Below are 27561 nucleotides of genomic sequence, written 5' to 3'. Positions count from 1 at the left end.
ACAGGGAGGCCGGAGCTGGAATCGAACCCATAGGCTCCTGCACCCCCCGCGACCCTAGTGAATGTTGAATAAATCGGATATAGTTTGTTGTAATACAAATTAATGTATTGCTTGTTTGTGGGAAAAAAATAATCACGTTGAAAATTGCAATATTGAATGAAGACAAATTACAATTATTTTTCACAATTGTTTATCCTGACCCCAAGTCGACTTCTATCATGAGCAAACAAAAAAGTCTCAAGCCAAAGATCCGGCAAGTCTTTCCAAGGGTTGCGACTGAGTTTTTTAATCTTCTATGCTCGAGACTCCTGAATACAAATATTTTCACCAGTCTGCAAAATGTCAATTTGCAATAAATCCGGTTTTCCTGCATTTCTTTGTGGATTATTTGGAGAAGTTGTTGTGGTATGTTGACACTGCTTGCAAATACCTCGCAGCAGATTTTTTATTTTTTTGGGGGTGTATCAGAGGCAAGAAAACTTCACTACAGTATTACCTTGTTTCTGTACCTGCGTTGAGTTCATTGGCGGTTCCATATTGTTTTGAATGTTCAGGAAAATATTTTTTTAAAATACAGAATTAGCTTTGATACGCAGAAAAATGCAAAATTGAGGACTGCCGAAGAACAAATCATCTTCCATGTTTCCAAAAACACGTGCTGAGATGCTAAAAAAACAAAAAAAAACTACATTGCTGTTGTGGACAGAAATAGAAACATGAGGTTTGTTGTCTTGACTGTCTTTTGAGTTTTAGGAAAGCAGTCTCACATCGCCTGTGAGGTCCCCAAAAAAACAACATGATATTGGAGGCATGTCCAACAAAATATGAGTCAGACAAATTTTGTTTTCGCGTGATAATCACAAAAACCTTCTGTTGAAGACTAAAACTTGAGTAAGGAGATGCTCAACGTACAAACAACACACATAATCTTCCAAATGTGTTTATTTTCCTCTGTCATAACTCAATTTTACATTGAGGTTATGAAATCCAAACTTGAATCGTCATATTTCATACGGTAGTGAAAGGTACTGTACTAACCCGTTACAATATTTAAGTACCATATTTTTCGCACGATAAGGTGCTTCGGAATATAAGGCGCACCCGTATTATAAGGTGCGTAGAATAGAAGCTCCAGTTGTGGCTGCGGTTACATCATGCATCTATCAGATGGAGCTATGCTGACAGAACATTGATCCATATAGAAGGCGCATCAGATTAAAAAGGTGCAGATTAAAAATGCTTTTAGGTGCGCCTTGTAGTGCGGAAAATACGGTAATTGGGGCTTTGCATTCTTGAGTGTTTCAATTCTCGTTGGCGTTTCTTTTTCATCAGCGGTTGACTTGGTAGACGAGATCGCCCACCTGGATCACGCCGGGCTTCTCCACGCTAAGCAGCTGCCCAAACAGCGGCGCAGACTTGTAGATGTGCTTCTCTTCAGGTTTGCACATTCGGTAGCTGCATGGCCAACACCAGACAAACATTGCAACCCCACAGCCCCCCGCCCCAAAAAGAAGCCAAAAAAAAACCAACACCAAAAAAAAAAAAAAAAAAAAAAAAAACCCCAAAAAACTTTAGGTGCACATAAGGATTTTTTTTCCTACTTTGACGCTCTTGGAGATTGTCCAAATATGAAATAGACTCAATGTGTTAAGTACACTCGCCATTTCTAAAAATGTCCAATTTGAATATTGAATATTTAGGAAGTACTGTATATTGAACTTATAATGATTTATTGACACCCCTCTAATTCCTTTTTAATTGTTTTCATTATTGAATTTTTATTGATTGAATAGACTTTTTTAAAAAATTGTATTCAATTTGTATTGTCGATTATATGATGGACTTTTGGACTTACTTGACGACACGTGTATTTAATTAATGGTCTTCCTATTAATAATGACTTCTTCATTGATATAAGTGCCAACCTTTAGTGATGCGACAGTTCCATACCTCTTCAGTGTTTCAAGAGGCTCCTTTCTGCTGCTGATTCCAGTTTCGGGGTCCACCATGGTGAAAATGCACCTGGCGAGAGGACAAAGTATGCAGGTTTGCTTTCATCCATCCATCCATCCATCCATTTTCGGATCTGCTTTATCCTCACAAGGGTCGCGGTAGGTGCTGGAGCCTATCCCAGCTGTCTTCAGGCAGTAGGCGGGGGACACCCTGAACCGGTTGCCAGCCAATCGCAGGGCACACAAAGACGAACAACCATCCGCGCTCACACTCGCGCCTACGGACAATTTGGAGTATTCAATCAGACTGTCATGCATGTTTTTGGAATCTGGGAGGAAAGCAGATTTGATTTTAAAAATATAATCAGCCTATTAATCATTTTTATCTGAATTTTTTTTCTGACAAATATCGGAATAAATCCATAGTCGCATGCAAAAATGCCATAAATGGGCTAACAAAACTAGCATTGATGTCGCTATAGCAACAACACTTTAGACAACAGATATTTGAACAAATAGTGCTGCAACACACGTAGACAGACAGACTAAAATCAAAATTACATTTGTTCACCCCCCCAGAAGCAAAAAAAAACCAACTTTACCTCCCGCATGACATCACCCGCCGCAGACGAACGCTGCCAATCTGGATCTCTTCCCATGAATCCTGTGCGCGCACACCCACACAAGGGGGGGGGGGGGAGCATGATGCCAGTTGAGTCGTGAGTAAAATTAGTCCTCCGCCTCCGTAGCACATGACAACTTTTTCCTATCCTGAGACAGACGGAGACTCGTACTTCGGCAAATGCCTCGCAGTCATCGATGACGATGTTGGGCCGGAATCGCTCCGCCGTCAGGTCCTTGTTCATCTTGTCGCTCAGATCCTTGATAGATGCCTCGGAGAGCAGCATGACCGGACCGCTGTCAGGGTACGCAACTTTCTGGACCACACCCATGAAAACATATGGACAAATTTGGAGGGTGCATTGCAGATTCCTAGCAGTGTCTTGGATTTTCACTCCCTCCCAAAAAATGCTCATCAGATTTATCTTTTACGTTTACAAAAACTGTTTTTCCCAAGAATACATACGTAGGAATTTGCTGAAGAAGACGGATGTTTCCGAAAAGGATCGCTAATTGTACACAATGTTTTGACAAAAACACTTTCGTTTTGAAAAAGATTCAAAATCGTCTTTGATGGTGAAATATCGCAGTAATTTCAGTCCTGTGAACTGACGTCATTAGGGAAGTAGGCAGATTCTGTGTCCGCCGGCCTCCTGGCCCTCATGTTGGGTTCAAATTGCACCAGGCGGTAGGTCTTCTTCGCCTTCAGATAGCGGACCAACCAACGGGACGCTTCATCGCCGCAGTCACGCCCCGGGATGCCGGCACCGAACACTCTACCATCACCAAAAAAACAAACAACCAGGGCGTTGCATGGACGAACAAGATGACGGTGGCATTTGAAGAATGAGTGCCGCACCTGCAGTCCATTAAAGTGTTGTCGGGCTGCTTGACGGGGAAACGCAGCTCGGCCATGTCGGGCCCGTTCAGGCACACGTCACCTCCCTCGCATGTCACAGACACCAGAACCAGACGAGGTTCCTGGCGGCCCGTCAACATGTGGCCGTCCTCCGTCACCACCATCCAGTGGCTGCAGGTACAACACTGCTAATCGTCTTTTTGATGTTCGAGAGAACATGTATCTTCATCTTCATGAAGACTCTCTTTGATATTTAGAAAAACACACAGCATTACTTCATTGAATATTCTGCTTTGTCTTGGATGTTTATGTTTTGCTATTACTCGATAAGTCACTGAATGGTTTCGGCCCTGAAGACATTCAAGAAATGCAAAGTTAATATAAATGCTCCTTACAAAGTGTTTGAAGCAAACCACAAAATAACCACACCTTGGGTTTTTTAGGTGTTTTGTTTTTGCATGATAAAAAAATGATGGTGTGTTGAATTTACTCCATTTTGTCAAGTGGTTGCATGAAATAAAATAATCAAGGTCTAGATGCTTGTTTTAAGTGAACGATATATCCACTTCAAAATATAGATTTAAAAAAAAAGATCATTCTGTTGTGTGCAGCCACTTGACAAAATAAAATCGCGTAACTTCAATGCATCATATTTTTCAGTGTATATTCACTATTTTCCCTTTTTTTGGCCCAGTTTTTTTCTACCCGGGTTCCATGGACAACATATACTGAATTTGAGTATATTTTAAATAATTTCTTGGGTGTAACTGCCAAACATAACAAATGTAACTTTAAAAAAAAACGCATCAACCATCCAGCCCTTGGAGGGTGACACCGACTCACCGGTCCGGCGTCTGGCCGTACTTAAGGCCCATCTTGAGGCATTCGGCGACAGGTACCGACGCCGCTTTTCCTGACTTGAGCGGGTGGACGAGGAGCTGCGACACGACGCCCACACGCACACGCGTTTCAGACTTTCGCAGGTATTTATATCCGACGCCCAGAGCCACCGCAACTGCGGCGGCTGCCCCGCCGACCAGCAGGAGCGTCGACTTGTTGTGCGTCCAAGGTTTCACGGCTTCACTCGGCTCCATTTTGGAAGTTCGCTCAGACTTTGGACTTCCGCGGATCCGCTGAAAAACTAGACGTGTAACGTTCAAGGGACCGTCGGTTTTATTAATGTTCCAAAGTTTCAGTTGCCTTGTATGCTACGTTCAAGGACATAAACATAATTTTTTTAACGGGATTTTGAAGGGGAATTTTACGAATCGTGTTATTCATAACATTTTTGTCATATTTTTCTCGCCGCAAAAGTCTCAGAATCTGTTATTTTGAGACTTTAAGGGAACCAAAATATATATTTCATTTTATAGGGAATTTGGAGTGGTTTTTTTTCTAATGGAATTTGGATGGTCGTGGCCCGTTGAAAACACAAAGCAGCCTTTATTTAAAATGGAGCTTTCAATAAAGAATTCGTGTTTTTTTGCTGCACCATAGAAAAAATAGTTTAATAAACTATAAAAATAGAATTTTGAATCCCAAAAATGACTGCCATCTTCTGTCCATTTTTTTTCATTGACATTAACTCATTCAATGCCAACCATTATTCTCAAATTGGAGGAGCCGGTGCCAGCCATTTTTGATGGCCTACATAAAATGTAGTTCTCTAGCTTACCTTGGACCCTACCAAAAAAAACCTTTAACGCTCTTATTTCACCAGGAAAAAAAGTACATTTCCACATTTTACTATTCTTTAGTAAACAGCAGTTGAACGTTGGTAAGGTTCTTGAAAATACCACTTTCCAAGAAAAACTGAGAAAAAGAGTGTTTTGTGAAAGTATGCAAGAACTTTCACTTTGATGCTTTTTTTTTTGCATTTGTGATACGAAATGCCTAAAAAAATGCTAAATGACACTATAAACTAAAAAAAATGTCAGTGTGATTGCAAAATAACAGTTTATTGTAAGATAAATACTTCACTGCTGCATGATCTATGCATGAAGTTTTCATGAACGTTGAACTTTGTGTGTGTGTGTGTGTTTGTGTTCCCGCATGCGTGTTGGTCAGTGATGACGATGGAACTTTGTCGTCTCTTTTTTGTTTGAAAAAGCTCTTTTGTAGAATTAGCTGCCGGTATTTATACATGTTCTTATTGGTGGCATCGCTTCCACCTTGCAACGTAGGATCGCCATACCACTTTTTTTTTTCGGGGGGGGGGGGGGACTTTTGGCATCCAACATGGCCATGTAAGAATAAAAGTGTAACGTGGAAGCTACATGAGAAGGTGTGTCGGCTCAGCAAAGATACCCCGGGAATAATTGCTGCCAGGTACATTTAAAATAGCTTCACTTCATTTATTTATTTTTTTTAGGGGGGGGGGGCCCAATGGTGCATTCAATATTCAATGGACGTAACGTGGAGGCTGACCTTCTCAGGGGGACTATTTTTGGGCCTCTGTCATAGAAAGTCAGATCGGCTGCCAAAGCACAAACAGCAGATGCTCGGCCGGCGGGGGTTCAATACAGGGATTTGTCCAACGAATGCTCCTTCTGTCGATGGTTTAATGGCCGAAGGCGGCCTTCGCGGCACGTCGCCAGGCCTTTCGAGCCTCGATGCGTTGTGTTCGTTAACCCTCTCATCCACCCTGTAACCTGATAACATGGTAAACTATCCACTGTTGTAACCTCTGTCCCTGAAAGGCTCAAGTCTGACAGTGTTCGTAACGGTTTCCCGTCAAGGGTTAGCAATCGGGCTGTGCATCTCTCCAGTATTTTGATGTAATACAAGGACAATACATTTTAAAGGGGAAGGATTTTAAATCACATTTGTTTCTACAATTCAAATTGGTTTTGGTCACAGACAGGAGCCTGGTTTAGAAAAACAAACAAACAAAACAAACAAACAAAAAAAACCCCTGTGGACTTATCCCTCCTCAATTTGCGCAACTAGGCATATTTTAATGATTTGACACCGCACTGACCAACCCTGATATTTCACTGACTGAGTATGTTGACATTTACCATCACGTCATCATTAGAGACGAGTGGTGTCACGAAAGCTGTTTTCAACCGGGGAATCGTTTAAAAAAATCAAACTTGAATCAAACTGAATCGTTTCACTTTTTAAAAAATGTGCCGTCCTTGAATCGTATCGCAGCCCATGTATCGAGATGCGTATCGAATCAAAGTATTTTATTGGAGGGAGCGATGCCCACCCCCCATCTATATATCTGTCTATCTATGTAACTATCTATCTATGTAGCTAGCTAGCTGTCTATCTATCTATCTATCTATCTATCTATCATTCAGGTTTCACTTCACGATATGACGTTACGCTACTGTAGCTTTCCCCACGTGGCTAATTTCGAGCCACTGTGCCGTGTTGTTTTTGCACCGTCACATCTCCCGGGCTGTGTGTCCCGCACTGGCCCCCAATAATACCGACTAATCACTTTTGCATGACACCGCGTCACGCCGCTACATGTAACGAATCTGCTGTAGCTTTTCCGGAACTGGACCTGGGTCAGAATTCCAAGGGGGAAACCATCTGGATGACACAGTGGGTTCTATACGTTCTGTATACCTTGAAACAGACCTTAGCCAGTGTGCTTATTTATGAATATTTCTGGTCTTAAAATAACAGACAATGATGTATAGTGTTCCGATGCACATAGTGGACTTTTCTAATGACAGTCTATTGGAGGCCGTGATTGACAGCTTGATAATTATCCTTTGTGCTAACATGGCAAAGCCCCTCCCATCTGCCAGTACAGACCGACGCTTAAGATAGTCCCTAAAAATAGTCCCCTTAAACATGTACTACTCCCACCCCTCCTTGTTTTTCTTCTCGGGAATAACGATCGCTTTATGATACAACAATGCATCAGCGCAACTGTGTGTTTGAGTGGGCGGTTCCTATCAAGGTACTCTTGAGACCTCTTTTCACATGATTGCATTTTCGGACATCATCATGTAACGTTATTTCATGACATGGCGCTACATCATGGCAACGTTGCTGCTTGTCTGGAGTCATTATCTGATTTTATTGGACGGTTCTTATCGAACCCCTTGAAAATGGCTTCCAAAATTGTTGTTGTTGCGCCGTATCAAGAACTCAATTCATGATATGAAACTTCTTTGCTGCAACTTTCCTCACTTTGTGGCTTATTTGGGGTTGCGGTTCTCATCGCACCACCGTCCTAGAGACTCGTTCGACCTGTTCCAAATGTTTCCAAAAGGAGAGAACTTTTAAGCACCTAAGCAACGTCATTTGAAACGCTGAAGATCACACACTTGAAAAAAATACCTGAAGTCCGACCGATCTAGGTTATTTTTTAGCACCGCGAGTTGACCAACCATTGCGCTGGCATTTCATAACACTAAACTGCATCACGGCATCTCTGCGGTTTATTCTGAGTCGTATGTGATATCCCCTGGATGGATATCATCGAAACTGCATCTCAGAAACTCTGCAGACCCGTTTCAAATGTTTTTAAATCGTTGTTGGTGTTGCCTCATCTCAATTCAGGACACTGCAACACTGCAACTTTGTTGCTTGCGGGTCATCGTCCTCTCAGAGACCATAAATTTCAGTTTGTAGGCTACACCTGTCGAAGACCAGCAGTCCAACGATCAAGTTCACTCAGCACCACAAGTCGAAATCTCCCGCCTCGCATGAGCGGTCCGATTTTTTTGGGTACTTTTGCCCCTACACTGAACTGCGTCTCATAAACATCCGGAATGGTGAGAGAATGTCCAGGCGCTTCTTGGAGCGCCGGCGCGGCGTACACACACAACCCGTGGATGCCGTCTCGACGTAACGCGTCCTGTCCCGCGGCAGGTAAGCGTCCGAGAAGCCGAGTTCACGGGGAACGGCGTCGGAACGGCCGCGCGGCTTGCCCTCGCTGCGGTGCCACAGGCATGAGCAGATGGTCTGGAAGTGCAACACCTCCGCGTAGACGTCTTTAGCCTTGGGCGTGGACGGCGCCGAGGCGGCGGGCGGCACCAGGCACGTTATCTCCGAACCGGGCTTGCCGTTGCCAGACGGGGCCCCGTGCCTCAGGGCGTCCCTCCGCTCGTCCTCGGCGTTCATGGTGAGGAAGCGCAGCACCACCAAGTTGAGGAAAGCGCCGATGACCGTCAAGCCCGTCAGGATGTAGACGAAGCAGAAGGCCACGTAGCGCGGCTCCTTCTGCAGCGCGTCGTGCCGCTGCAGCGCCACGTAGTCGCCGAAGCCGATGGTGGTGAGCGTGATGAAGCAGTAGTAGAAGGCGTGCAGGAAGCTCCAGCCCTCGCTGCTGGAGAAGGCGAGCGCCCCCACGCACAGGGTGCCCAAACAGGAGAGGAAGCCCACTGCCACCATGTTGGCCATGGAGACCTCGGTGTGGCGCAGGGCCAGGCACTTCTTGGCTCGGTGCAGCAAGTGGCGCACCAGCGTGTTGATGCGCTCGCCCAGACTCTGGAACATGACTAAGGTGAGCGGGATGCCCAACAGGGCATAGAACATGCAGAAGACTTTCCCTGAGTCCGTGCTAGGGGCTGCGTGGCCGTAGCCTGTGAGAGACACAACACACATAGCAAGAAAATGGCAGTTTTTGCATGATGTCTGTGTCAACCAGGTCATTGTAATGGACAAAGAAGTCTTACAAACTTTAAGATCCTACACCTTACAAACTATGGAGAGTGCTATTAAATGTGTAAATGTGAGAGTGTTATTGATAGCGTCTGCTGTCATGGGTCTGTCTCAGACGCTGTTGTCTTCTTCTCTGATCAAAACAGTGTCCCCTTGCGGATACTCAATGAATTGCACCTAATTAAAAATATTAATTATGTGTCTTTTATGCATTTTTTTTTCACTTTTAAATTATCCTGCGGGCCTGATTGAACCTCCTTGCGGGCCGGTTACGGGCCCGCGGCCCGTACGTTTGACACCAATGCCTTAATCTTTGCTTCAAGCATGAACCTCGATTCAAAACCCCAACTATGTCGTGAAACCCAAATTTGAAACATCGTCCCATGTTTGAAACATGATACTTGAAATATTCCGCCTCGACTTCCAACCCGACCTTGCTCGAAAGCCTTATTCCAAACCCTAACGGTCCCCCTCGCGCACTCACCGATGGTGGTGATCACAGTGATGGCGAAGTAGAAGGAGCCGGCGAATCGCCACTGCACGCCCGCCTTGTGCGCGCGCAGCTGGGCGACCACCTGCTCCAGCTCGTCGAAGTTGGCCCGGCTCAGGTTGAACTTGATCAACATCTCTTGACGCCGCGCCTCCAGCCGCCGCTTGTGGCCGCGCTCCTCGCGGGACTCCAGCGTCTCGAACACGGCGGCGCCCACCACCAGGTAGGTGAGGATGCTGACAATGAGCGCCAGGGTGCGGGCGTTTTGCCGCTTCATGGCGGAGGCGGGAGCGGGACCCGAGGAGGGCGAGCCGGGCGGGAAAGGGCTCTCCAAGTCGGGGGGAGCATCCGGGCAGCACCGCCGCCGCCGCCGCCACCACCGGAGCTCGTGCTTTTCGCAACTTCCTCGTCCTTCTTCCCCTTCTCCCTCCGGTATACACGTCACCGGACTCTTTGTCATCAGCGTCTATTTTGGAGGATGACACGAGTGGGCAACCCCACACTACAAGACTTCGACGAGGAGGAGGAGGAGGAGGAGGAACCCGAATGTTAAACAAGAGCAAATACTGACCGTGCAGGTTGTCTGTCCAGTTGCACGCTACTTAAAGGACGCCAGAGTCAATATTGAAGTGACACTCCCGTTTGTTTTTCACGATTTAACATAATTGCTTCCGCTCTGCTTGATCGAAAGAAGCATAGGTGTCAAAGTCAGGTCCTGGATTTGCCAACTGAAATTTGTTGTGGAAGTGGGAAGTTATTTAGCATCTTTCTGGATATACTGACAAATTTGGACTTTGACCACGATACAAATATGGAGTTAGCCCACTCTAATTTCTGAGTGGCTCCTTTTCCGAACCCTCTCAAGATGCCAAGTTGTTAAAGGTGATCATAAAGCGGGAAAGCTCTTCTTTCCCTTCCCATGAATTTGTGTTTGCAATGCGCTTTTGCACAATTGGGGGAAATGGGGCATTTACACATTGACTTCAAATCTGGGTCATTTTTAAAGTCTTGCCCATCTGCATTATCATGGGATCGTCCTCTAAAAGTAGCACCGACAGCTTTTGTCTTCATCTCCGGGAAGTAGTCAGTGCCAACAGTGTAGGAAAGACACACACATGCACGAACACACACTCTGTGTTTGTTTTCGTCACGAATTGTCATTTGTGCTACAAATTCAGAGAAAATAACCCAAATGGTCAAATTGACTTTGCAAGTAAGGACAAGAGGGAGGTTTCAAATTTGGCTTTCAAGTCCTGGATAGAGTTTCAAGCCAGGCTGAGGGGTTTCAGACAAGAGTTATGGTTTCATTTGAGGGTTCTAAACAGGAGCTCAGGTTTCAGATTAGGGTTTTGAGTCATGGTTCGGGTTTTAAACAAGGGGTAGGGATTTAAATTAAGGTTTCAAGACAGAGTTAGGCTTCAAAAAATTGGGTCTCAAAGCCAGAATTTGTCATGATTCGGTTTGGGACCAACAGGTGGCACTGTAGGGCTCCCCCTGCAGCTGCACACCTGTTGGTCATTAGGTAATTAGGGCTTTAAAAGGACTCCCAGCCCGACCACTCATTGTTTGCTCTTGGCTACTGTCATGTTTGTTTGTTGCTGTTTGTTTCTGTGTCAGGTTTGTTTCGGTCATGTTTCTGTTATTGAGTTCTTAGCTTCTGCCATGGTTTTGTTTGTTACGCTGGATTCGTTTTGTTCTTGGGACTTGGTTTTGGATTTAGTTTTCTATTTTAATACAAGTACAACTTGCTCCTCCCTCCTGCCTGCTCTTTGGAGTCCACCACCACCTCGCAAACGTGACAGAATTGGGGCTTCGGGTTAGATTTAGGATTTCAAACAGGAGTTTGTTTTTAATTGCAGTTTTAAAAGAAAGGATTAGGGTTTCAAGTTAGGTTTAACATCTCAAGCCAAATATAGGGCTTGAAATTTGGGCCAGGATTTCAAATAGGTGTTTGTTTTAAATTGCAGTTGGTAGTCAAGTGAGATTTTTGGCTTAGGGTTTCACATTAGTATTTCAAGCTAAAGCGAGGGTTTCAAACAAGAGCTGGGGTTTCAAATTACAGTTTAGGTTTCAAATAGTGGCTGTTTAAATCCTTAGGCAAGGGTTGGGGTTTTAAATGAAGGTTTCAAAGTAGGGTTTTGAGTCAGGGTTTTATAGTCGTGTTTCCAGCCATGTATAGGGTTTCATAGGAAGGTTTCAAATGAGCAGTTCATGTTTGTACTCCGATAACAAAAGCGACGACAAACAAAACAAGTTGGAATAACGTTTAATTCAAATGTGAGGAGATTCAAAAATTAAGCTGTTAGGCCAACGTAATAATAAAAATAAAATAAGACTTGGATTTAGATTTACTTTCAAGACACACACACGCTCGCACGCTCACAAGTGTGTGCACTGTACAGTACGGCCGTTTGAGTGCTTGGGTGGGTTTTGTCGTTACAAGGCCTCAAATTCGTCGATCCTCTGCTTGGTGTTGCCCATGCGGATCTGCCTGAGCGTCTTGTACTTGTCTCGGCCTGCCCGCACGTTCTCGGCGTGCAGCAGGTCGCTGGCCGTCTTCTTGTTGTGGTCGCGAGACTCCTCCAGCTCCGAGCTCAGCGCCTGACCGGGGGAGTGAGGGGCAGGTCATTCAAGGCATCACGCTCCATTTTCAAATGCTAATTTAAATAACTCGAACGCTAATATGAAACCCTGAAAACCTTATCTCAAAGCCTGAATTCAAAAATCCTTCCACAACTTTGAAACCTTAATTTGAAACCCTAACCCAGCCATAAAACAATAATTTAGAACTCTAACCCTAATCTTGAGAACCTCATTCAAATTCCTTCAAAGCAAAATTCAAAACCCTAATCCCATTCTTAACCCCTGTTTTGAAACTTTAAACCCGAATTTGTAGCTCCTTGCTGTAGGTTGAAACCCCATTTTGAAACTTTAAATTTGACCCGAAAGTCTAATTTGAAACCCCAAATGCGGCTTAAAACCCTAAAACCATATCCCTATCTTGAAACTATAACCATTATCTTGAAACCCTTATTCAGAACCCTAACCCTTTGCAAATCTAAATCTGGTTTCAAACCCAAAAATGAAACCCTACCCCCATCTTGAAACCTTAACCCTGACTTGAAACCCGACTTTGAAGCCTCAAAAATCCTGGGTTGAAACCCTAATTCATGACCCTTATCCTATCTTGAAACCCTCTATAAATCTTAACTTCAGGTTGAAATCCTAACTTGAACCCATAACCCTGGTCTGAAACGTTAACATGAAACCCAATCTTAATTTGAGACCCTCTCCCCTGCCTGAACCTCTAATTCCAAAGCCTTAATCGCAAACCACGTTTGAAAAGCTCTTTTGAACCCCCAATGTGGAGTCCTCGCTGCATCGCGCTGCGAAGGCACCGCGGCTCACCCTGAGCTTGGCCTGCAGGCGTTCGTTCTTCTCGGCCTCGGTGAGCCTGTCCTCCTCGCGGCGGTGGTCGTTGATGCCCTGCGAGTGCAGCTCAGCGCTGTAGGTGCTGTTCTCCTCGCTGTGCTCGTGGTCGCTCTCGCTGTCCGAGGAGGACGAGGAGGCGGCGACGGCCGCCGGAGTCGAGCTGGTCATCACGCTGCGCAGCTCCTCCTGAGTTTTCACCAGATTCTCCTCCACCTCTTTAGCCTGAGGAAGAAGGAACTTGGTCTCGAGGGGCCACCTTGACTTCCAAAAGCCACTAGTGGATGACTGGAGGCCCACCCTGTTGCTGCCCCCTGCTAAATTATGTCATCGTTCGTGCCCCGCTACATCGAAGACTTTCTTGTTAACTCATTCACTCCCAAAGACGTTTTTAAACGTCTTTTCAGACTAGGTTTAGAATTGGCTGGTACTGAATGAGTTAAGCATTTAAAATGTTTTCTTTGTGTGTAGAATTTTGCAGTAACTCTCCCGCTCGTAATACGCTTGCATGTGGGTATTATGGGCCTGCGTGGGTTTTCTCCGGGTACTCCGGTTTCCTCCCACGCTCCAAAAACGTGCATGGCAGGATGATTGAACACTCTAAATTGTCCCAAGCTGTGAGCGTGAGTGCGGATGTTTGTTCGTCTCTGTGTGCCCTGCGATTGGCTGACAACCGGTTCAGGGTGTCCCCCGCCGACTGCCCGAAGGCGGCTGGGATAGGCTCCAGCACCTTTGTGAGGATTAAGCGGATCGGAAAATGGATGGATGGGTATTCATCCGCCTCGTTTGAAACATGAAAAATTGAAGCGATAAAGCCGCAATCTGATTCATGACTTCCTGGCTTATGTTGACATCACACTCGTTTGGTGGAAATTTGTGTCTTCATAAAAACTGGTGTCCAAGTGTTTGGGAAGTTGAAAACCAAATTCAACTTCATTCAGCTCCAAGTAAGGTAAAGACGTTTTTGTACTTGCCACCGCTGTCGGAAGCTCACCTTGCAGTGCCACGTTTCCGCCTCCTCCTCCTTCACCCTCTTGGCCTCCTCCAGCAGCAGGATTTTGGCGCTGTACTCGGCCAGCTCCGTGGCCTTGGCAAAACAGACACAGGAACATCTCGCACCGCCGGTTGAACGCAACACAAAGTGATACGGGATCTATTGGGACCTCACCAGCTGCTCCTGGCTCTTCATCTGGTCCTCGGCCTGCCTGGTCAGTTCCTCCTTGGCGATGATGGCCTCCATCCTCTCAGCCTCCAGCCGGGCCGCCTCCTGCTCCACTTTCCTCCGTTCCTCTTCCAGCCGGATAGCCCGGTCCAGCTGCTCCTGGAGCTCTGCAAGGCGGTAGCAGGTTATGTGTTCTGTCATCAAAGCCTCCCAAATACTTGTGCGTACCAGTCGCATTCAGCGCATCGCCCGATTAAGCGTGAGCAGCGATCATCATGTTGACGATCAAGTAATTCTGACATGTTACGGACCAAACCAGTAAACGAATCATAGATGAATTTTTCTCTTGGAAGAAACTAATAGAAATTTAGACATACTTTTTTCAAATCCGATTCATCAATGAATCGACAAAATACCCGTATTTTCCTCTGCACGATCTGGCACTTCGGAGTATAAGGCGCACCTTCAACGAATGGCCTATTTAAAACGGTTTCCAACTATATGGCACACCGCATTACAAAGCGCATTAAATAGAAGCAACAATAGTGGCTGCAGTTGCGTTATGCATCCACTAGATGGAGCGACGCTAAACGGAATACAAGAAAATACAGCTTTATTTATATTGCGCTTTCACAATCGCAGCAGCTGTAACAAAGCGCTCGACAGAACATTTCAAATACTACATCCAATAAATCAGAGTATTGATCCATATATAAGGCGCATCGGATTATAAGGCGCGCTGTCGGCTTTTGAGAAAAACGGAATGCTTTTAGATGCGCCTTATCGCGCGAAAAATACGGGAATCGAGGCTCACCCCTCTCGGCTCTCTTGGTGGTCTCCTCGTACTGCTGGAGCTTGGACATGAGCTCGCGCTTCTCCCGTTCCATCTGCTCCTTCTCGAGTTCGATGGCCTCCCTGCGCTTCTTCTCGCTCTCCAGCTGGTCGCGCTCCATCTTCTTCTGGAGCCGCTCCTCCTTGGCCTGGGCCTTCATCTGCTGCACCTCGATGGTGTCTGACTTGCGGCGTCGCATGTACAGTTCGTGGTTGCCCATGCACAGCTGCAGTATGCGCTTGTTGACGCGCAGCCGCGGCGCGTAGAAGATGAAGTCCTTGAAGGGGAAACAAAAAGCAACAACGTTGCCCTTTTGTGTACACTACCCGCCTGCGTTGATTCGTGAGGTCGTGTCTTTTTGATGGTTTTCCAGTCTAATGGCTTTTTTGTTCTTGACGGACGGTGATTACGTTGCCACCTTTGGTGATAGCCAAGCAGTTCCTTGCCCATTTCCATGTGTAGCTGTGTCTTTTGACACCCCCCAGTGTACACTCTTCAATTGGATCCAGCAAATTAGCACTTTCCGAATGTACCTTTGTCTTAAGTATGATGAGTGTAGTGTTTGGTGGTTTTCCTGGAGTCAAGTACTTACAGGGGATTTCTTGTCGATGGGCTTGATGATAAACTTTTTATCGTTAAAGGAAATATTCCTGATTTCACTCCAGGGAAATCCGATCTTAGGAGTTATCCTGAATGAATGAAATGAAAAAAAAATTAGTAACCATATAACTGCTCTATATATTTTTTTCCCTGTATTCATTTGAATTCATAACTTGTTCTACTACTCACCCCGCGTGGTAAAAGTACGAATTGACATGGTGAAACATGAAATTGTTGTGATAATTCATAAAGCAGTCTGTTAGTTGGATCCTCTTATGCAAAATTACATTTCCAGCAACAACACTTTGTGGAGTTCTGGTTTTGGTCAAGCATTCACAACTTTGCAGGTTGTGTCAAACCACATGTAAGAGTTCAACGACCTCGCCAAATGAATACGGTCAGCAGGACGAGGTCGACAACCCGAGGAGCGATGACGGCGTGTGTCGGTCTTTCTGTGTGTGTCAGCATGTCAACACACACCAACAAACCCACCTGTCCTCCTTCTCGTAGATGTTGAGGCCCAGCGCGTCCACGCCCAACCACAAGTCAGTGCTCTTCTTGTTCTTGATCTCAAAGTAGTTGACGCCGTACATCTCCAGGTCTTGGGCGATCTTCAGGTACTCGATTATGGCCTCATCCCTGCATGGCATGCAAGAAATGTTCACTGTGTTGCAAAACAATGACATGCTTTGTTGTACTTCTGGTGTGGTTCGAAGGGTAAAAATACAGGCTAGTCGCAGCTCCGATTTTCCTGAACGCAACATACTTCTAGCTGCTCTGCCGTTGGCTATTCCCGAGCATCATCCGGGCATCCCATTGGCTAAGAGGGACCTCCACCGTTTGAGTCGATGTGTGTCGATAGATCGATAGATGGATATTTGTCGATGCTTGTCGATGCAGCGTCCTCGTCATTCGCCCCTTGAGCCATGTGGCGTCCTGATAGTTTTATGCGAATGTGAATCACCCAGAACAGGTGTTCACCGGTCAGACGATCGCTCACTATGCTGATGTTTGCCTTGGACATTTTCGAAGGATTGTTAAAAGCCGACAAAAGCAAACATCCTTGGATCAGTTCTTTGCAAAACGCCAGGCGAAAACCACTTCTGAGAGAGAACATGGACTAAAGAGGGCAAAAAAACCGATGAGGACGCAGTTAAAAGTTAAATGACCATCATTTTTATTCTTTACTCTTTGTTTTTTACATTATGCACAACTCTCAATTATTGCGCAATAATCTAAATGCAACATCAATTTGTCACATTTTTTTGTTGCATTTTTATGCTTTCGGGAACATTTATGTCCGAATTTGGGGGGGGCTTGGAACGAATTAGGGCATTTACATGGAAAACGAGTCTCTACTTACAAAATTTTCTAGTTCAGACATTTCTTCCGGAACCAGTTAATTTCATAAGTAGAGGTATGACTGTAATTGTTTTGACTCCACCGGGGAGCCGTTGCTTTGACAAGAGCGAATGATCGTTTTGACTCCACCAGAATTATGGGAGTGTGTGATCGCTTTGACGACACAAAAGGCTGATTCTTTTAACTACACGAGAACGTGATTGCTTTGACACCAGATACTGAAGTGGATTATTTACACGACAGGATCTTGCACGCAAGCAGATGTAGTAAACTGGAACTTGGCGGTGGTCTTCGAGTGAACCTACTTGAGCATGCATCCGTGCTCCTCGTGCCAGACCTGTATCTTGTCCTCCCATTGGTCCTTGGACAAGCTGTGTTGTTCCAGGACTCTAAAGAAGTGAGCAGGTTAGCATTGCTGTACTCATGTTCTTGAAGTCTTCAGGCATCCCGCATGCGTTCGCTAACCTGCGCGACAAGAGACGCTCCGAGGACATGTAGCCCGGGTGGTGCACCGACTTCTTGTACTCGCCATACTTGGCCTGGATGGCGTAGGAGGCGAGGAGCACGGCTGACTCGGGTGGACAATAGACGTCCTCGTTGAGGATGTCTTCCTTGACCTGCAGGTAGAAGAGCCGGCGCGTCACGTCCTGGATCAGCTCCTCGGCCACGTCCTCCGGGTAGTACTTGGCACGCAGCTTGAACTGCAGCGGCGTCTCCTTGCGCACGTCCTGCGACATCACCTGAGAAGGTACCCAAACATTTTTTTTGTTTTTTTTTTTGCTTTTGTTCTCTCTCTCTTGTCAAAAATCTTATGCGTCGGATTTAACCCCCCAAATAATAAGAAATAAATAAACAAAAGAACCTTTTTCTCGATGTTGAGCCAGGTGAGTAAACCTTTTCCATCGACAAACTGGAGCCCAAAGTACCAAATCTCGCGCAGTCCGATTGTCCTGGCCACCTAAAAAAAAATAAATAAATCAAATATGAACATGAATAAATCTTGACAACTTCTCACCCCTCTACTATTCTTACCAGAGATATAGTTTAGCTTTTAACGAGTCATAATAAATCCTATCCATTTTTGGGGATAATCCTGAAAAGGAAAACGACTGGTGATTACTTTAACCGCAAAAGACCGTTTTTGTTCTGATTGGACGAGCGAGTCGCTGATGTGGTACATTCATGATTGGGCCAGTTACTTCCAAAACGTAATCTATTTCATATTACTAGTTACTTGCATTTGGAAGTAATACGTTTCTTGATCATATTCCTGTCTGTGTAGAATAATAAATTACTTTTTTTTTTAACTTATAATGAGAACGTTTAACTATATTGTGTGGAGGATAATTTTAAATGTTTCCCACTATGGCGGGAAATCACTGCTTTTGCTATTTTTTTATTTTTAATACACATTTTGGAAATGATATTTTGTCCAATAAATAAATCATCTCAAACTTGACAGCATAAATAAGATCATCAAAATACTCAAATCAATTTACAAACATTCGGGCTTTGGACGATCACTTGATGGTTATTAGGGTCGCTCCCGAAAGTATTCGGACAAAATGCTGAGCATTTACAAGAATATACACGACGGAAATAAAAAAATTGGTGACACTTGGCCATTCCACCTCCAGAAAATGGCATCGTAACTTCAGAAAATACTTTTTTCCCATAAAACATTGGAGTGGATGTACATTTTTGGGACGCTAATCCTAATCTTGATCTTTCCTAATTATTATTATTTTTTGAGCCAATTTGATGGATAAACATTTTATAGTCGACCTCTGACCTGGTCGAAGAGCTGCTTCCCAGTCGTGTTGGGGTGGAAGGAAAACTCCAGCTCAGCATCCATGGTGGTGACGCGAACGTTGACCTGCGGAGGAAAGGTCGCTCAGTCACGTGACGCGGCGACACTCGTCACGCTCCACTTTTGATACGTGCTTCCTGTCATCTATATTAAGAACAGGCACCTTCCCCAAACTCATGCGATGGACCCGAGCGGCCATATTGATTATTCGGAATGGAAAACGGTGTCAATAATTGCCTTTTAATGTGGAAGTGGATTGTTCATAAGCCATAATTGCTCACTATCTCATTAGACTTTGGACTGCGGTCACCAGGCGAAAAATAGCACAGCAGTCGCTAACAACAAGTCGCCGGCTTGAATGTTCGTCTTTTTTCTCTCTCTCTCTCTCTCTCTCTCTCTCTCTCTTACGCTTTTACGTGAGCCACAAAGGGACGGGATTTGCTCGCCAAAAAGGGTAACAAATAACCAGGACGAGAAACAGGCATGTGACCCCCCCCCCCCCCCGACCTCCTTGCACCCCGGATTCGCTTACGCAATGATTTTATGAACTGACGTTAATGCACGCCCCGGGCTGTCATAAAGATAAACCCAGTGGAAGTTGGGCAACAAAAAGTGGAACTCTTTGCATCGCCGTCACCTTAGCTTATATATGGAGGTTTACCTTGAAATTCCTCCGAGCTAATCATTCTTGAAGTGACATTTCGTCCATGAAGGCGAGAAATTCCTGCGACGTGACTCATGACTCGACGTCACCGTGACCTCTCGAGGCAAGACTTTCTCTTTGGAGCGTCGTAGCGAATATATATCTAACGTACTGCACGTATAGGCGTCTTGTTACACCAACAAATGCTGGGCAAGCTTAATTTTTCTCAAGGTCAACAGACGAGTAAGAAGACGTTTTTGAACACTCGCAAATTCTCGATAGTTCGCTTGTGTGTTGCAACCGGTCAGGTTGTACTTGTGGTTAATGAGTAAAAAAAAAAAAGCCAAGAAGGAAAGGAACTTCTCCGAAGCCGAATCAATCACAGAGCAAACATAGCAAAAAAATGTTGATTTGTTCACCGTTCGTACCGTTTTGGGCATCTCGGCGGCGGTGATGGTCGTCCGGTAGTAGAAGGAGGAAGTCGGGTGTTTCCCAGGAGGACTGAGGAAGCAGCGGAGCGTCCACCTGCTAAAGAAGAAGGCTGGGCTGTGGCTGGCTGGTTAGTTCGATTTGTAGGAGGGCAGGGCGTGTAGCCTTTGAACCGCTGGGGCCTGTGACGTAGGCGCCTTTTGACTTGGTTACTATCGCGCAAACACGGAGGAGACGTCCGCCCAAAAACGCGGGCCGGAGGTTGACCTTCGATCGGAGCTGCGGCACGTAAAGCCAACGCGCTGATTGTAGATGCTGAAGCTTCAGGGTGATGGATGCTTATCAAGGGATCGAGATAACGCCTGCTGTCGATTCAGTTCGTCGAAGGAAAGCATATTTAAAAAAAAAAAAATTGTCAGGGTTCGTTTTCTTATCTGCAACTGTCATGATCTGTATTTGGACTTCTGTGTTGTTTTCAATCCATTGGGTTTTGTTTTATGCGGTATGTGTCCTGTAGTTTTTTTTTTCCCCACTTGTGCTCGTGAACCTGGTCCCTTGTGTCTGCCAATCCCCGAACGATTAACGACAATTGTTTAGCAATCGTGATTCCCAACGAGATAATCGGAAACATGCCGGCCGATGTTGTGTTGACTTCTGACGGGGTGGAATGAATGAATATTTGAAAACAAATGATTCAGAAGTGTGTTTATTCAATAGAAATCAGTCAGTCATTTGTTTCAAACGTAAACATCATTGTTTCGTAACATGAGAGTAACAGCTCATAAAGCAACAACCTAACAATGCTAAATTCAAGTAGAAAAGGAACAGATGAGGTCAAAACTCATCTTTGATGTGAAAGTGGGGCTGGTCCTCGGGCTTGAAGTCCTCGTTGGGACTCCCGTCCTGGTTGAGGATGCGTGCGGCCGTATAGCCCACGATGGGGTACTTGGATTTGTACGTGCCCTCGAAGATGCTCTCCAGGGACCGCAGCTGCTCCGCCGTTAAGCCCGACTGTCGTGAAAAAGATGAAACCATTTAGTCCACGGGTGGGATCATAATTTAGCCTCGCTCCGATGTGGTATTGTGTGGGTATATCGGCGTCAATCCTGCAAACGTTTGATAAAATCTCCTTGGCGGAGGTAATTGAACCTGGACAATGAGGGAAACGGTTGCGGTCAAGTTGTGCAACACTCACAATATCCGACGTCAGGTCTTCTGCCTTGAGCGACATTTTGGCCACGGCTCGAGTGGAGTCCTTACCCACTAGAGCGTTGTAGGGCCCGTGTTTGCCGTAAAACTCTGAAACGAGAGAAAATGCATGCTTTTTTTTCTGCCTTAGTTCTGCTGTCTCAATTCTGCTTTATGGTCATGATATAGTTAACGAAAAATTAAAAGAAAAATGGAATTTAAAAAAAATTGTTAACCAAATAAAATGAAAACGAGAGTGGAGGATAACTAATTGGAACTACAATTGATTTTTATAAAACTAAAATGAACTACAATCAAAACAAAAAACGTCCTTCGTTTTCATCTTTGTCAATTTCATACAAATGATTTTAGGGGGTTATTTTTAACGTCTTTATATCAGTATTATTGTTCCGGTACGTAAAAAGTGTGGAAAAATTAATAGTGTTAAAACTGCATGCAAGATTTGAATGTAGCCTCATTTCATTAAAATGATTTACATCGACTGCAGCACAAGGGTTAATATAACCCCCCCCCCACTCACCCACTCACACACACACACCATGTCTCTGGCCAAAGTCACAGCCCTCAGAAACCAGCACATGATTCTCAAACAAGGCCATTCAAAATGGTATAAGAGTGCCTAGTTGTGAGTCACCGAGAAAAAATACCAGTCGACATGTATGAATACAGATTTTTATGCATTTATTTATGTTTCGCAAACTACCCCTTTAGAAACAACAACAAAAAGACAATGCATGTGTTTCATTGGACAGGGACGTGACAAAGACTCGAGTGTTCGATTGTGGACTTTTCCGCACCTTTTCCTTCGGTGACGTCAAACACCACCCCTTTTATCGCCATGTAAATGGACTCTCCTTCCTGTGACAGTGACATACATTTTAGCCGCCATAAATTTTCCTATCCCGAATGGTCACTTAAGTACTACGTACGCGATTGCCGTCGTACCGCCGGAGTTCCTCCTCGGTGAATAATCTCACTGGTTTGGTGGCCGCTTTGTATTTTAACCGGTCTGCTAAAGCCACATTTAATAGCGCAACAAGCAGCACGAAAGCAGAGCTTGTTGCGGTTGCCATGGTAGAGTTGTTGTTTGTTTGTCTTTTTTTTTTTCCCCCGCCGGACCCGGAAGGACTCGTCGTTCTCACTTGGCCGCGTCTATATATGGTCATTGGTGCGTTTAATGGCGATGAAAATGTAGGAAATGTGATAGCAAAATTTTGCATTCACAGATATATAGCAAATCTTAACATTTAAGAGAAGTGTAGCTCTCAGCGTGAAATGGCGTATAACCATGATCTATATTAACAACGTAGTCTTTGTCAATAGGTGGAATTTTCATTGAAGATATCCGTAACGCCAATAATACTAGTTGAAACAATAGGAGGAGGCGCAGCTATCAGCAACGTCAATTCGTTTAAGACAAATAACGTCACTTTTAAATGAAAAATTCGAACTTTCCTGATAATCTCCTAAAAATACTCAGAATAATGGAAATCACTGGAGAGGGGACAAGCAGAAAAGCCTTCCCCTGCGGGAATGCTTTTGCTTTCCTCCCGTTTTCTTTGCTCCTCAGCTTTAGGAAACCTACATCCTATGAGAAATACGATCTTGCAATTAACAACAATAAAAGCAGTTAATTTGGGGAAATCTACTTAAATATGAAATACATCACAGTATTGTACACATACGAGACTTCACTGTCTTTGCCTCAAAATAAGGGAGTTCTATTATTCAGGGTGAAAGTTAGAATTGCCAAGTACAATCAAGTCACTCGTCAGCATTCATCCCATGAAATCTGTGTTTGATGTGAAAACAATTGATACATTTTCAAGCCAGCAAACGAATGAGGCATCCTCACCCATTGCACCATTTAATCACATCCAATACGGCAGCGACACGAACGTACAATTCAGGGCCCAAAGTGTACATGTATTTGGCAGTAGGCAACAGGATGTAAAATGTTTTGTTGATGTTTGGACAATCAAGTCTGTATTACAGTTTATTGTCCCGAGCGCCGAACACAGGAAATGCCAAGTTACCATTCCGAAAATGTAACCGAATAACAATCGACACAGTGTCAAACTTCCGGATTCCTCTTATACAGCTCGTAGGCAAACTCCTCCGTGTGCGCATAGTCTTTGATCACGCCAATATAGTCGATCTCCAGCTGGAAGGGACCGTCCGCTTTGTCTCCCAGGGTAAATCCGATAGTGTTAATCTGTACGATACGAAGAAAAAAAAACTGTAATTGAATTGTTTTGAAACTGATCATGTCAAAAATTATGTCGTCATAAAATAATAATAACACCCCCCCCCCCCAATAACAATTAAATGGCTTCTCTTTACCTGCCATCGGGATAAACAATAGGTTCTAACAGCAATTCTCAGTCGATTTACAATATATAACTACTGGTACATAGGCTCCCTCTAGTGAAGCAAGTAACAATAAAATCTCACATCAGGTTTGCTAAATGCCTTATTTGATATGTATTTCCCAGAAGTTTCTTTTTTTTTCTTTTAAGTTGCAATGTTGTGTAATACAAATGTAAAATACCATTCGACATAATTCTCACTCACTGACCTTGACAGCTATATTAGTCAAAAATATATTTTAACTGGGCTGCCACAGAATTAGTTAAATTAATTTACAAAAGCAGTACATAGTGTACCATTTTATTTTTTTTAATCAAAAAGTGGTAAGGAAACAAATTTCACCGTACAAAACTTCCCTCTTGACTATGACATGATCAAACATTTTGCTATAGATGCCACAACATGGTGGTAAATCACTGAAAACAAAGGAGAATAAAGCATCAACACCATGATGCTAGCACAAACTAATGTGTCATCCCATTCAGGCAAACAAATATGAGCACGAGCACTTTTCACAAATTGTATTAAGTTATTAAACGAATCCAACATCAACATTCCACCAGAAGGCGCTAAAGTAACACTTTCATTCTTTTGGCCTGAGCACAAAAACAGCAAAGAGCCGAGAATCTCAGCCAAAAACAGAGGATGGGTTGCGACTTAATTAAAATCTGCTAACATGCAGGTGTTTCGCTGTATATATCAGGTGGACGGTCTTTCATGCGTCAATTTACAATAACAGACATGTTTTGTTTCTATCCATTGGAATTAACTTGAATTGTAACATGTACCTTGTCCAACCAGAGAGGATGCTGATCATCCTGAACTCTTCCACGATGCGCGAGGAAAAATTTTGAAAATGGAATCTGTAGAGTTGAATGATTTGATTAATATTATGCAAAACATTTGTTCCGCTTCTTATTTCTGTGCAGTACCTTGACCTCCTGCCAGTAGGGCCCCCCTCTGGTGTACAGGAAGTAGCTATAAATATCATCTTTCTGGTGAGAGAAGTAGGTCTCTGCGGCGATGTTGATCATCCACGGCCGGCCGTCGCCGCGCACGCGCAGATGCAGCGTGTTGAAGCTGGTCCAGTCGTGGTGCAGCTTTCGGTCAAATGACGCCTTGGGGGAGGTTGGAGATGTAAGTAGAGAATACCAATGATTACACTTTATGGCAATGGTGACGTGACTGCATCTGGGATGGGCAGAAGAGTATGACTTCTATATTTTAAAATACACAGAAATCTTTAAAATGGACATTTTCAAATATATATTAGGGGTGACTCAGAAAATCAATTTAGATTCAACTGAAACAAATCGTTACATTTTCGAATATGATTTAGAATTTACAATTATTAATTTTTTTCACAATGCTGAGCCTGATATTTATATTTAGAAGTTTTCGTACTTTGCCACCAAATTGGAAAAATAAAGGCACTAACCAGCGGCTGCTTAGAGCGCATGCTGCAGTAGCCACTGTAGCGCGTCTCTCCGTCCTTCGGGGGCGTCGATCTCAGCGTCCCATAGAGAAAACACGTGGTGTTGTTTCTCCCAAGCTTTAAGTAAGCCTCACTCTGGCCTCCTATCTCAAAATCAGACGACACGGTCCACTGCTCCAGGCTCTCGGGCCCCCGGAACTCCCAAACTACTCGGTTCTGCTCCAGCATGTGTTCCAAGATGGGTTTCCCCTCGGGGCCCACCCAGCGTTCCAAGAACTCCTTTTTCAGCAGCGTCAGATGTTTACGGATGCCGTCCAAGCCTTTGGAGAAGCTGAAGTTGATTTTCTGCCATGGAGGCTTGTCTTCTCTGGGCTTGCCTGGACGTCTGTACTCGCTCTGGGTCACACTTCGACTGAGCACAGGATGGAGAAGGTGCTGATGGTGCTGGGGGTGGAGGCAACTCAGAAGCCTCATCGAAGGAAATCGAAGGATGCTGGACATGGTGTTAGAGATGTGGACAGTTTACTGTTGGGAGGCAAAAGAGAGAAGTTGAGAGTGTGATCATTAACTCTTTGAACGTTAACAGCCATCAACTCCGTTTCTTTTTTTTCTCTTAAGGCCAGTGAAAAGTTTTGGTGTACTCTGGTTTGATCATTAAACTGCAAAAGTAAAAACAACAAACACACACACACACAAAAAAAACAATAACTATGGTCAGAAGATGGCAGCATCTCTGGAAATGCGACCTTTACAAGCACCTTGTGATTCATTAAGTGTGTGTCATGTTAAATCTACTACAAAGAGTACTTGAGAAAAAAATATGATGGAGATGATTCTAATTTAAGTGTAGAAGTAATGATGTCATGTACAGTACATGCACACAGACACATGACACACACACATGCATGGCAACATGTGTGCACACCCACGCACACACTTCTAAATACTACTACTCCTAAATCACATGCAAACACTTTGTAAAGTTTGTCAAATGTAAATTTGTTACACTGATGATATTTGTAAAGAGATTATTTTGCCATCAAAAACACATTTACATTGTTGCTGCTGGTATTTTATAGAAGAAAAGAATTGATCAGATGTTTGTGGCATCACTAAAACAAAAATTCTTAGCATTAAAATCACTGTGTGAAATAATTGACACAGTCACGCCTCTGATTGGTTGTTTTTTCCTCGGGCGCAGTGGTTTCCTGCACCTCAAATCATAAGAAGCACACGATGGAGCCAGAGAGGGTTAATATTTTCACAAATAGAACAAAAGGTGAGTTTTTTAAAATTTATTTGTAAACTCCACTTTTAAATATGATATCTGGATCAAGTTTTATTTGTTATTACTATTGAATCCAAACGCATGTCACTAAAATCCCATTTCAACACGTTATTACAAAAATAAGTTTTTCTCTAACAAATTGGTGGAAACTGCGTCATGTATAAACATAATTACTCTTTGTTCTGATTTGACATAATTTTGAATTTACCATTCCGTTGCCGTATGACACGGGATTACGCGGGTCACGTTGTCCTTGGATTATTTCAAACCCTTTCTGCACGTCCGTGAGCTACACTGTAGACCATGTAGAATACCCTGGAAAACGAAAACGAAAATGAATAATTAAATCTTGGGAAATTGACGGGGAACGTTGGGACGATTTGGTGACTTCGATGGAAAGTACAGTGAACAACATGTGTGCATCAAATATTTGTGTCCGGAAGGATTTATTCATTGATGGTAAAAGTTCCACACTTATATATTTGCGTAATTGGTTTATTCTAGACGGATTTTTATCAAATTGCCTACGTGATGCGCATTGTAAACTGTGCACGGTATTTAATTTTTGAATGTTTGGCTACATCGATAAAAGTCAGGTGGACGATATATGTGCACCGATTTGTGTCCGGAAGGAGGCATGGGAAGGAACCTCTCTCGTTCTCTATTTATAATGGTTTATGCAGGACATAATTTGAAACATGCCACTATCTGACATCTATTAATAAAATGTTTGTTATTACTATTATTATTAGTAGTAGTATTTTCTTTATGGACAATTTGGAACTCACTGTTGTATTGTGCTAATTGGAGGAATGCTAAAACCCATTCTCAAGATATATTAATGACAGTAAAAAAAATTGCATGCCTTAAAAATGAAAAAAAAAAGCAAATATCGTAGGAAAAAAGTGTGTACGTAGCTTGACTTCCTTTTCGAATATGGAAAAATGAGGTTTCTGGTTAATCTATCGACATTTGTGTACATTCAACATCTTAATAAGATTATAATGTAGAATGCTGTTCTTTTACTATCAGATGAATAGTCATTAAAGCCAAACAATATTTTTCCAAAACAAAGGGAAAGACGTGGTTCTATAATTTCAATAATACTGTTTTGTTGCTGGAACCACTTCCTCAGACCTCAAGTGCTAAGCCACAGCCCTACTCTCATCCTATGTTTTTCCTCTGCTCTGACTCTCTCCATAATAAGCCGCTCTCGCACAACTCTAATTGCCCCACGGGAATGAATGAAGCTTTCTGAATCTGAATCTGAATAACGTTAGAAAACATTTTTCGCGGCAAATGTGACGTTTTCAAAAACGCGCATGCTCAGTCTTATCTTGGTTCTAGCGCTATTAAAATCCAGTTTATTTGGGACGTAATTTTATAAAAGTAGCAATATGGTATAGGTGCATAAAATGTGACTTCATTTTTAAAGAACT

At 43.8% G+C, this 27561-nt stretch overlaps 5 protein-coding genes and 1 long non-coding RNA gene across 6 annotated transcripts; 1 reads left to right on the top strand and 5 right to left on the bottom strand.

Annotated features, from left to right (window-relative positions):
* Nucleotides 1–924: 924 nt before the first annotated feature.
* Nucleotides 925–4592, bottom strand: marc1 (mitochondrial amidoxime reducing component 1). Its single transcript, XM_086127718.1, has 7 exons — nt 4276–4592; nt 3433–3603; nt 3187–3349; nt 2747–2890; nt 2555–2616; nt 1951–2022; nt 925–1455 (listed from the first exon to the last, which is right to left on the bottom strand). Exons 1-7 carry the CDS (start codon nt 4524–4526, stop codon nt 1329–1331), a joined length of 990 nt encoding a protein of 329 aa, XP_085983844.1. The 5' UTR covers nt 4527–4592; the 3' UTR covers nt 925–1328.
* Nucleotides 4593–7825: 3233 nt separating this feature from the next.
* Nucleotides 7826–10050, bottom strand: kcnk3b (potassium channel, subfamily K, member 3b). Its single transcript, XM_086127717.1, has 2 exons — nt 9548–10050; nt 7826–8984 (listed from the first exon to the last, which is right to left on the bottom strand). The coding sequence occupies exons 1-2, from the start codon at nt 10011–10013 to the stop codon at nt 8140–8142; spliced, it is 1311 nt and encodes a 436-aa protein (XP_085983843.1). The 5' UTR covers nt 10014–10050; the 3' UTR covers nt 7826–8139.
* Nucleotides 10051–11803: 1753 nt separating this feature from the next.
* Nucleotides 11804–19966, bottom strand: ezra (ezrin a). The gene is made up of 12 exons (XM_086127208.1): nt 19820–19966; nt 18731–18814; nt 17801–17896; nt 17404–17678; nt 17244–17327; nt 16069–16215; nt 15569–15665; nt 14959–15253; nt 14151–14311; nt 13977–14069; nt 12962–13207; nt 11804–12154 (listed from the first exon to the last, which is right to left on the bottom strand). The coding sequence occupies exons 1-12, from the start codon at nt 19829–19831 to the stop codon at nt 11990–11992; spliced, it is 1755 nt and encodes a 584-aa protein (XP_085983334.1). The 5' UTR covers nt 19832–19966; the 3' UTR covers nt 11804–11989.
* LOC147196480 (uncharacterized) lies at nt 19834–25997 on the top strand. The gene is made up of 3 exons (XR_015102665.1): nt 19834–19950; nt 24329–24536; nt 24993–25997. It is a non-coding gene; the product is annotated as an uncharacterized LOC147196480 (long non-coding RNA).
* On the bottom strand, nt 20511–22494 carry nenf (neudesin neurotrophic factor). Its single transcript, XM_086127210.1, has 4 exons — nt 21959–22494; nt 21827–21887; nt 21016–21119; nt 20511–20831 (listed from the first exon to the last, which is right to left on the bottom strand). Exons 1-4 carry the CDS (start codon nt 22247–22249, stop codon nt 20655–20657), a joined length of 633 nt encoding a protein of 210 aa, XP_085983336.1. The 5' UTR covers nt 22250–22494; the 3' UTR covers nt 20511–20654.
* On the bottom strand, nt 22851–25335 carry ndufaf1 (NADH:ubiquinone oxidoreductase complex assembly factor 1). The gene is made up of 4 exons (XM_086127209.1): nt 24838–25335; nt 24332–24517; nt 24188–24262; nt 22851–23244 (listed from the first exon to the last, which is right to left on the bottom strand). Exons 1-4 carry the CDS (start codon nt 25333–25335, stop codon nt 23104–23106), a joined length of 900 nt encoding a protein of 299 aa, XP_085983335.1. The 3' UTR covers nt 22851–23103.
* Nucleotides 25998–27561: the final 1564 nt, after the last annotated feature.

Source organism: Hippocampus guttulatus, chromosome 13 (assembly GCF_054856545.1).
Source record: "Hippocampus guttulatus isolate MCC_2025c chromosome 13, RoL_Hgut_1.0, whole genome shotgun sequence".
Lineage (NCBI taxonomy): Eukaryota > Metazoa > Chordata > Actinopteri > Syngnathiformes > Syngnathidae > Hippocampus > Hippocampus guttulatus.
This window is presented reverse-complemented; position numbering and strand designations above follow the sequence as displayed.

Excerpts from the sequence above, each read along its gene's own strand:
- marc1 (XM_086127718.1), bottom strand. The coding sequence starts at position 4,526 with ATGGAGCCGAGTGAAGCCGTGAAACCTTGGACGCACAACAAGTCGACG. Across the intron at positions 3,604-4,275 it reads TACGGCCAGACGCCGGACCG|CCACTGGATGGTGGTGACGG; the intron begins GTGAGTCGGTGT and ends TTGTACCTGCAG. Across the intron at positions 2,617-2,746 it reads ACTGCGAGGCATTTGCCGAA|GATTCATGGGAAGAGATCCA; the intron begins GTACGAGTCTCC and ends GTGCGCGCACAG.
- ndufaf1 (XM_086127209.1), bottom strand. The coding sequence starts at position 25,335 with ATGTCCAGCATCCTTCGATTTCCTTCGATGAGGCTTCTGAGTTGCCTC. Across the intron at positions 24,518-24,837 it reads TGCGCTCTAAGCAGCCGCTG|GCGTCATTTGACCGAAAGCT; the intron begins GTTAGTGCCTTT and ends ACCTCCCCCAAG. Across the intron at positions 24,263-24,331 it reads CCTACTGGCAGGAGGTCAAG|ATTCCATTTTCAAAATTTTT; the intron begins GTACTGCACAGA and ends TCAACTCTACAG.
- ezra (XM_086127208.1), bottom strand. Across the intron at positions 17,679-17,800 it reads GGCTCAACATCGAGAAAAAG|GTGATGTCGCAGGACGTGCG; the intron begins GTTCTTTTGTTT and ends GTACCTTCTCAG. Across the intron at positions 14,312-14,958 it reads CACCAAGAGAGCCGAGAGGG|AGCTCCAGGAGCAGCTGGAC; the intron begins GTGAGCCTCGAT and ends ACCGCCTTGCAG.
- nenf (XM_086127210.1), bottom strand. The coding sequence starts at position 22,249 with ATGCAAAATTTTGCTATCACATTTCCTACATTTTCATCGCCATTAAAC. Across the intron at positions 21,888-21,958 it reads GGCGGTACGACGGCAATCGC|GAAGGAGAGTCCATTTACAT; the intron begins GTACGTAGTACT and ends TCACTGTCACAG. Across the intron at positions 21,120-21,826 it reads TGACGTCACCGAAGGAAAAG|AGTTTTACGGCAAACACGGG; the intron begins GTGCGGAAAAGT and ends CTCTCGTTTCAG.
- kcnk3b (XM_086127717.1), bottom strand. The coding sequence starts at position 10,013 with ATGACAAAGAGTCCGGTGACGTGTATACCGGAGGGAGAAGGGGAAGAA. Across the intron at positions 8,985-9,547 it reads CACTGTGATCACCACCATCG|GCTACGGCCACGCAGCCCCT; the intron begins GTGAGTGCGCGA and ends TGTCTCTCACAG.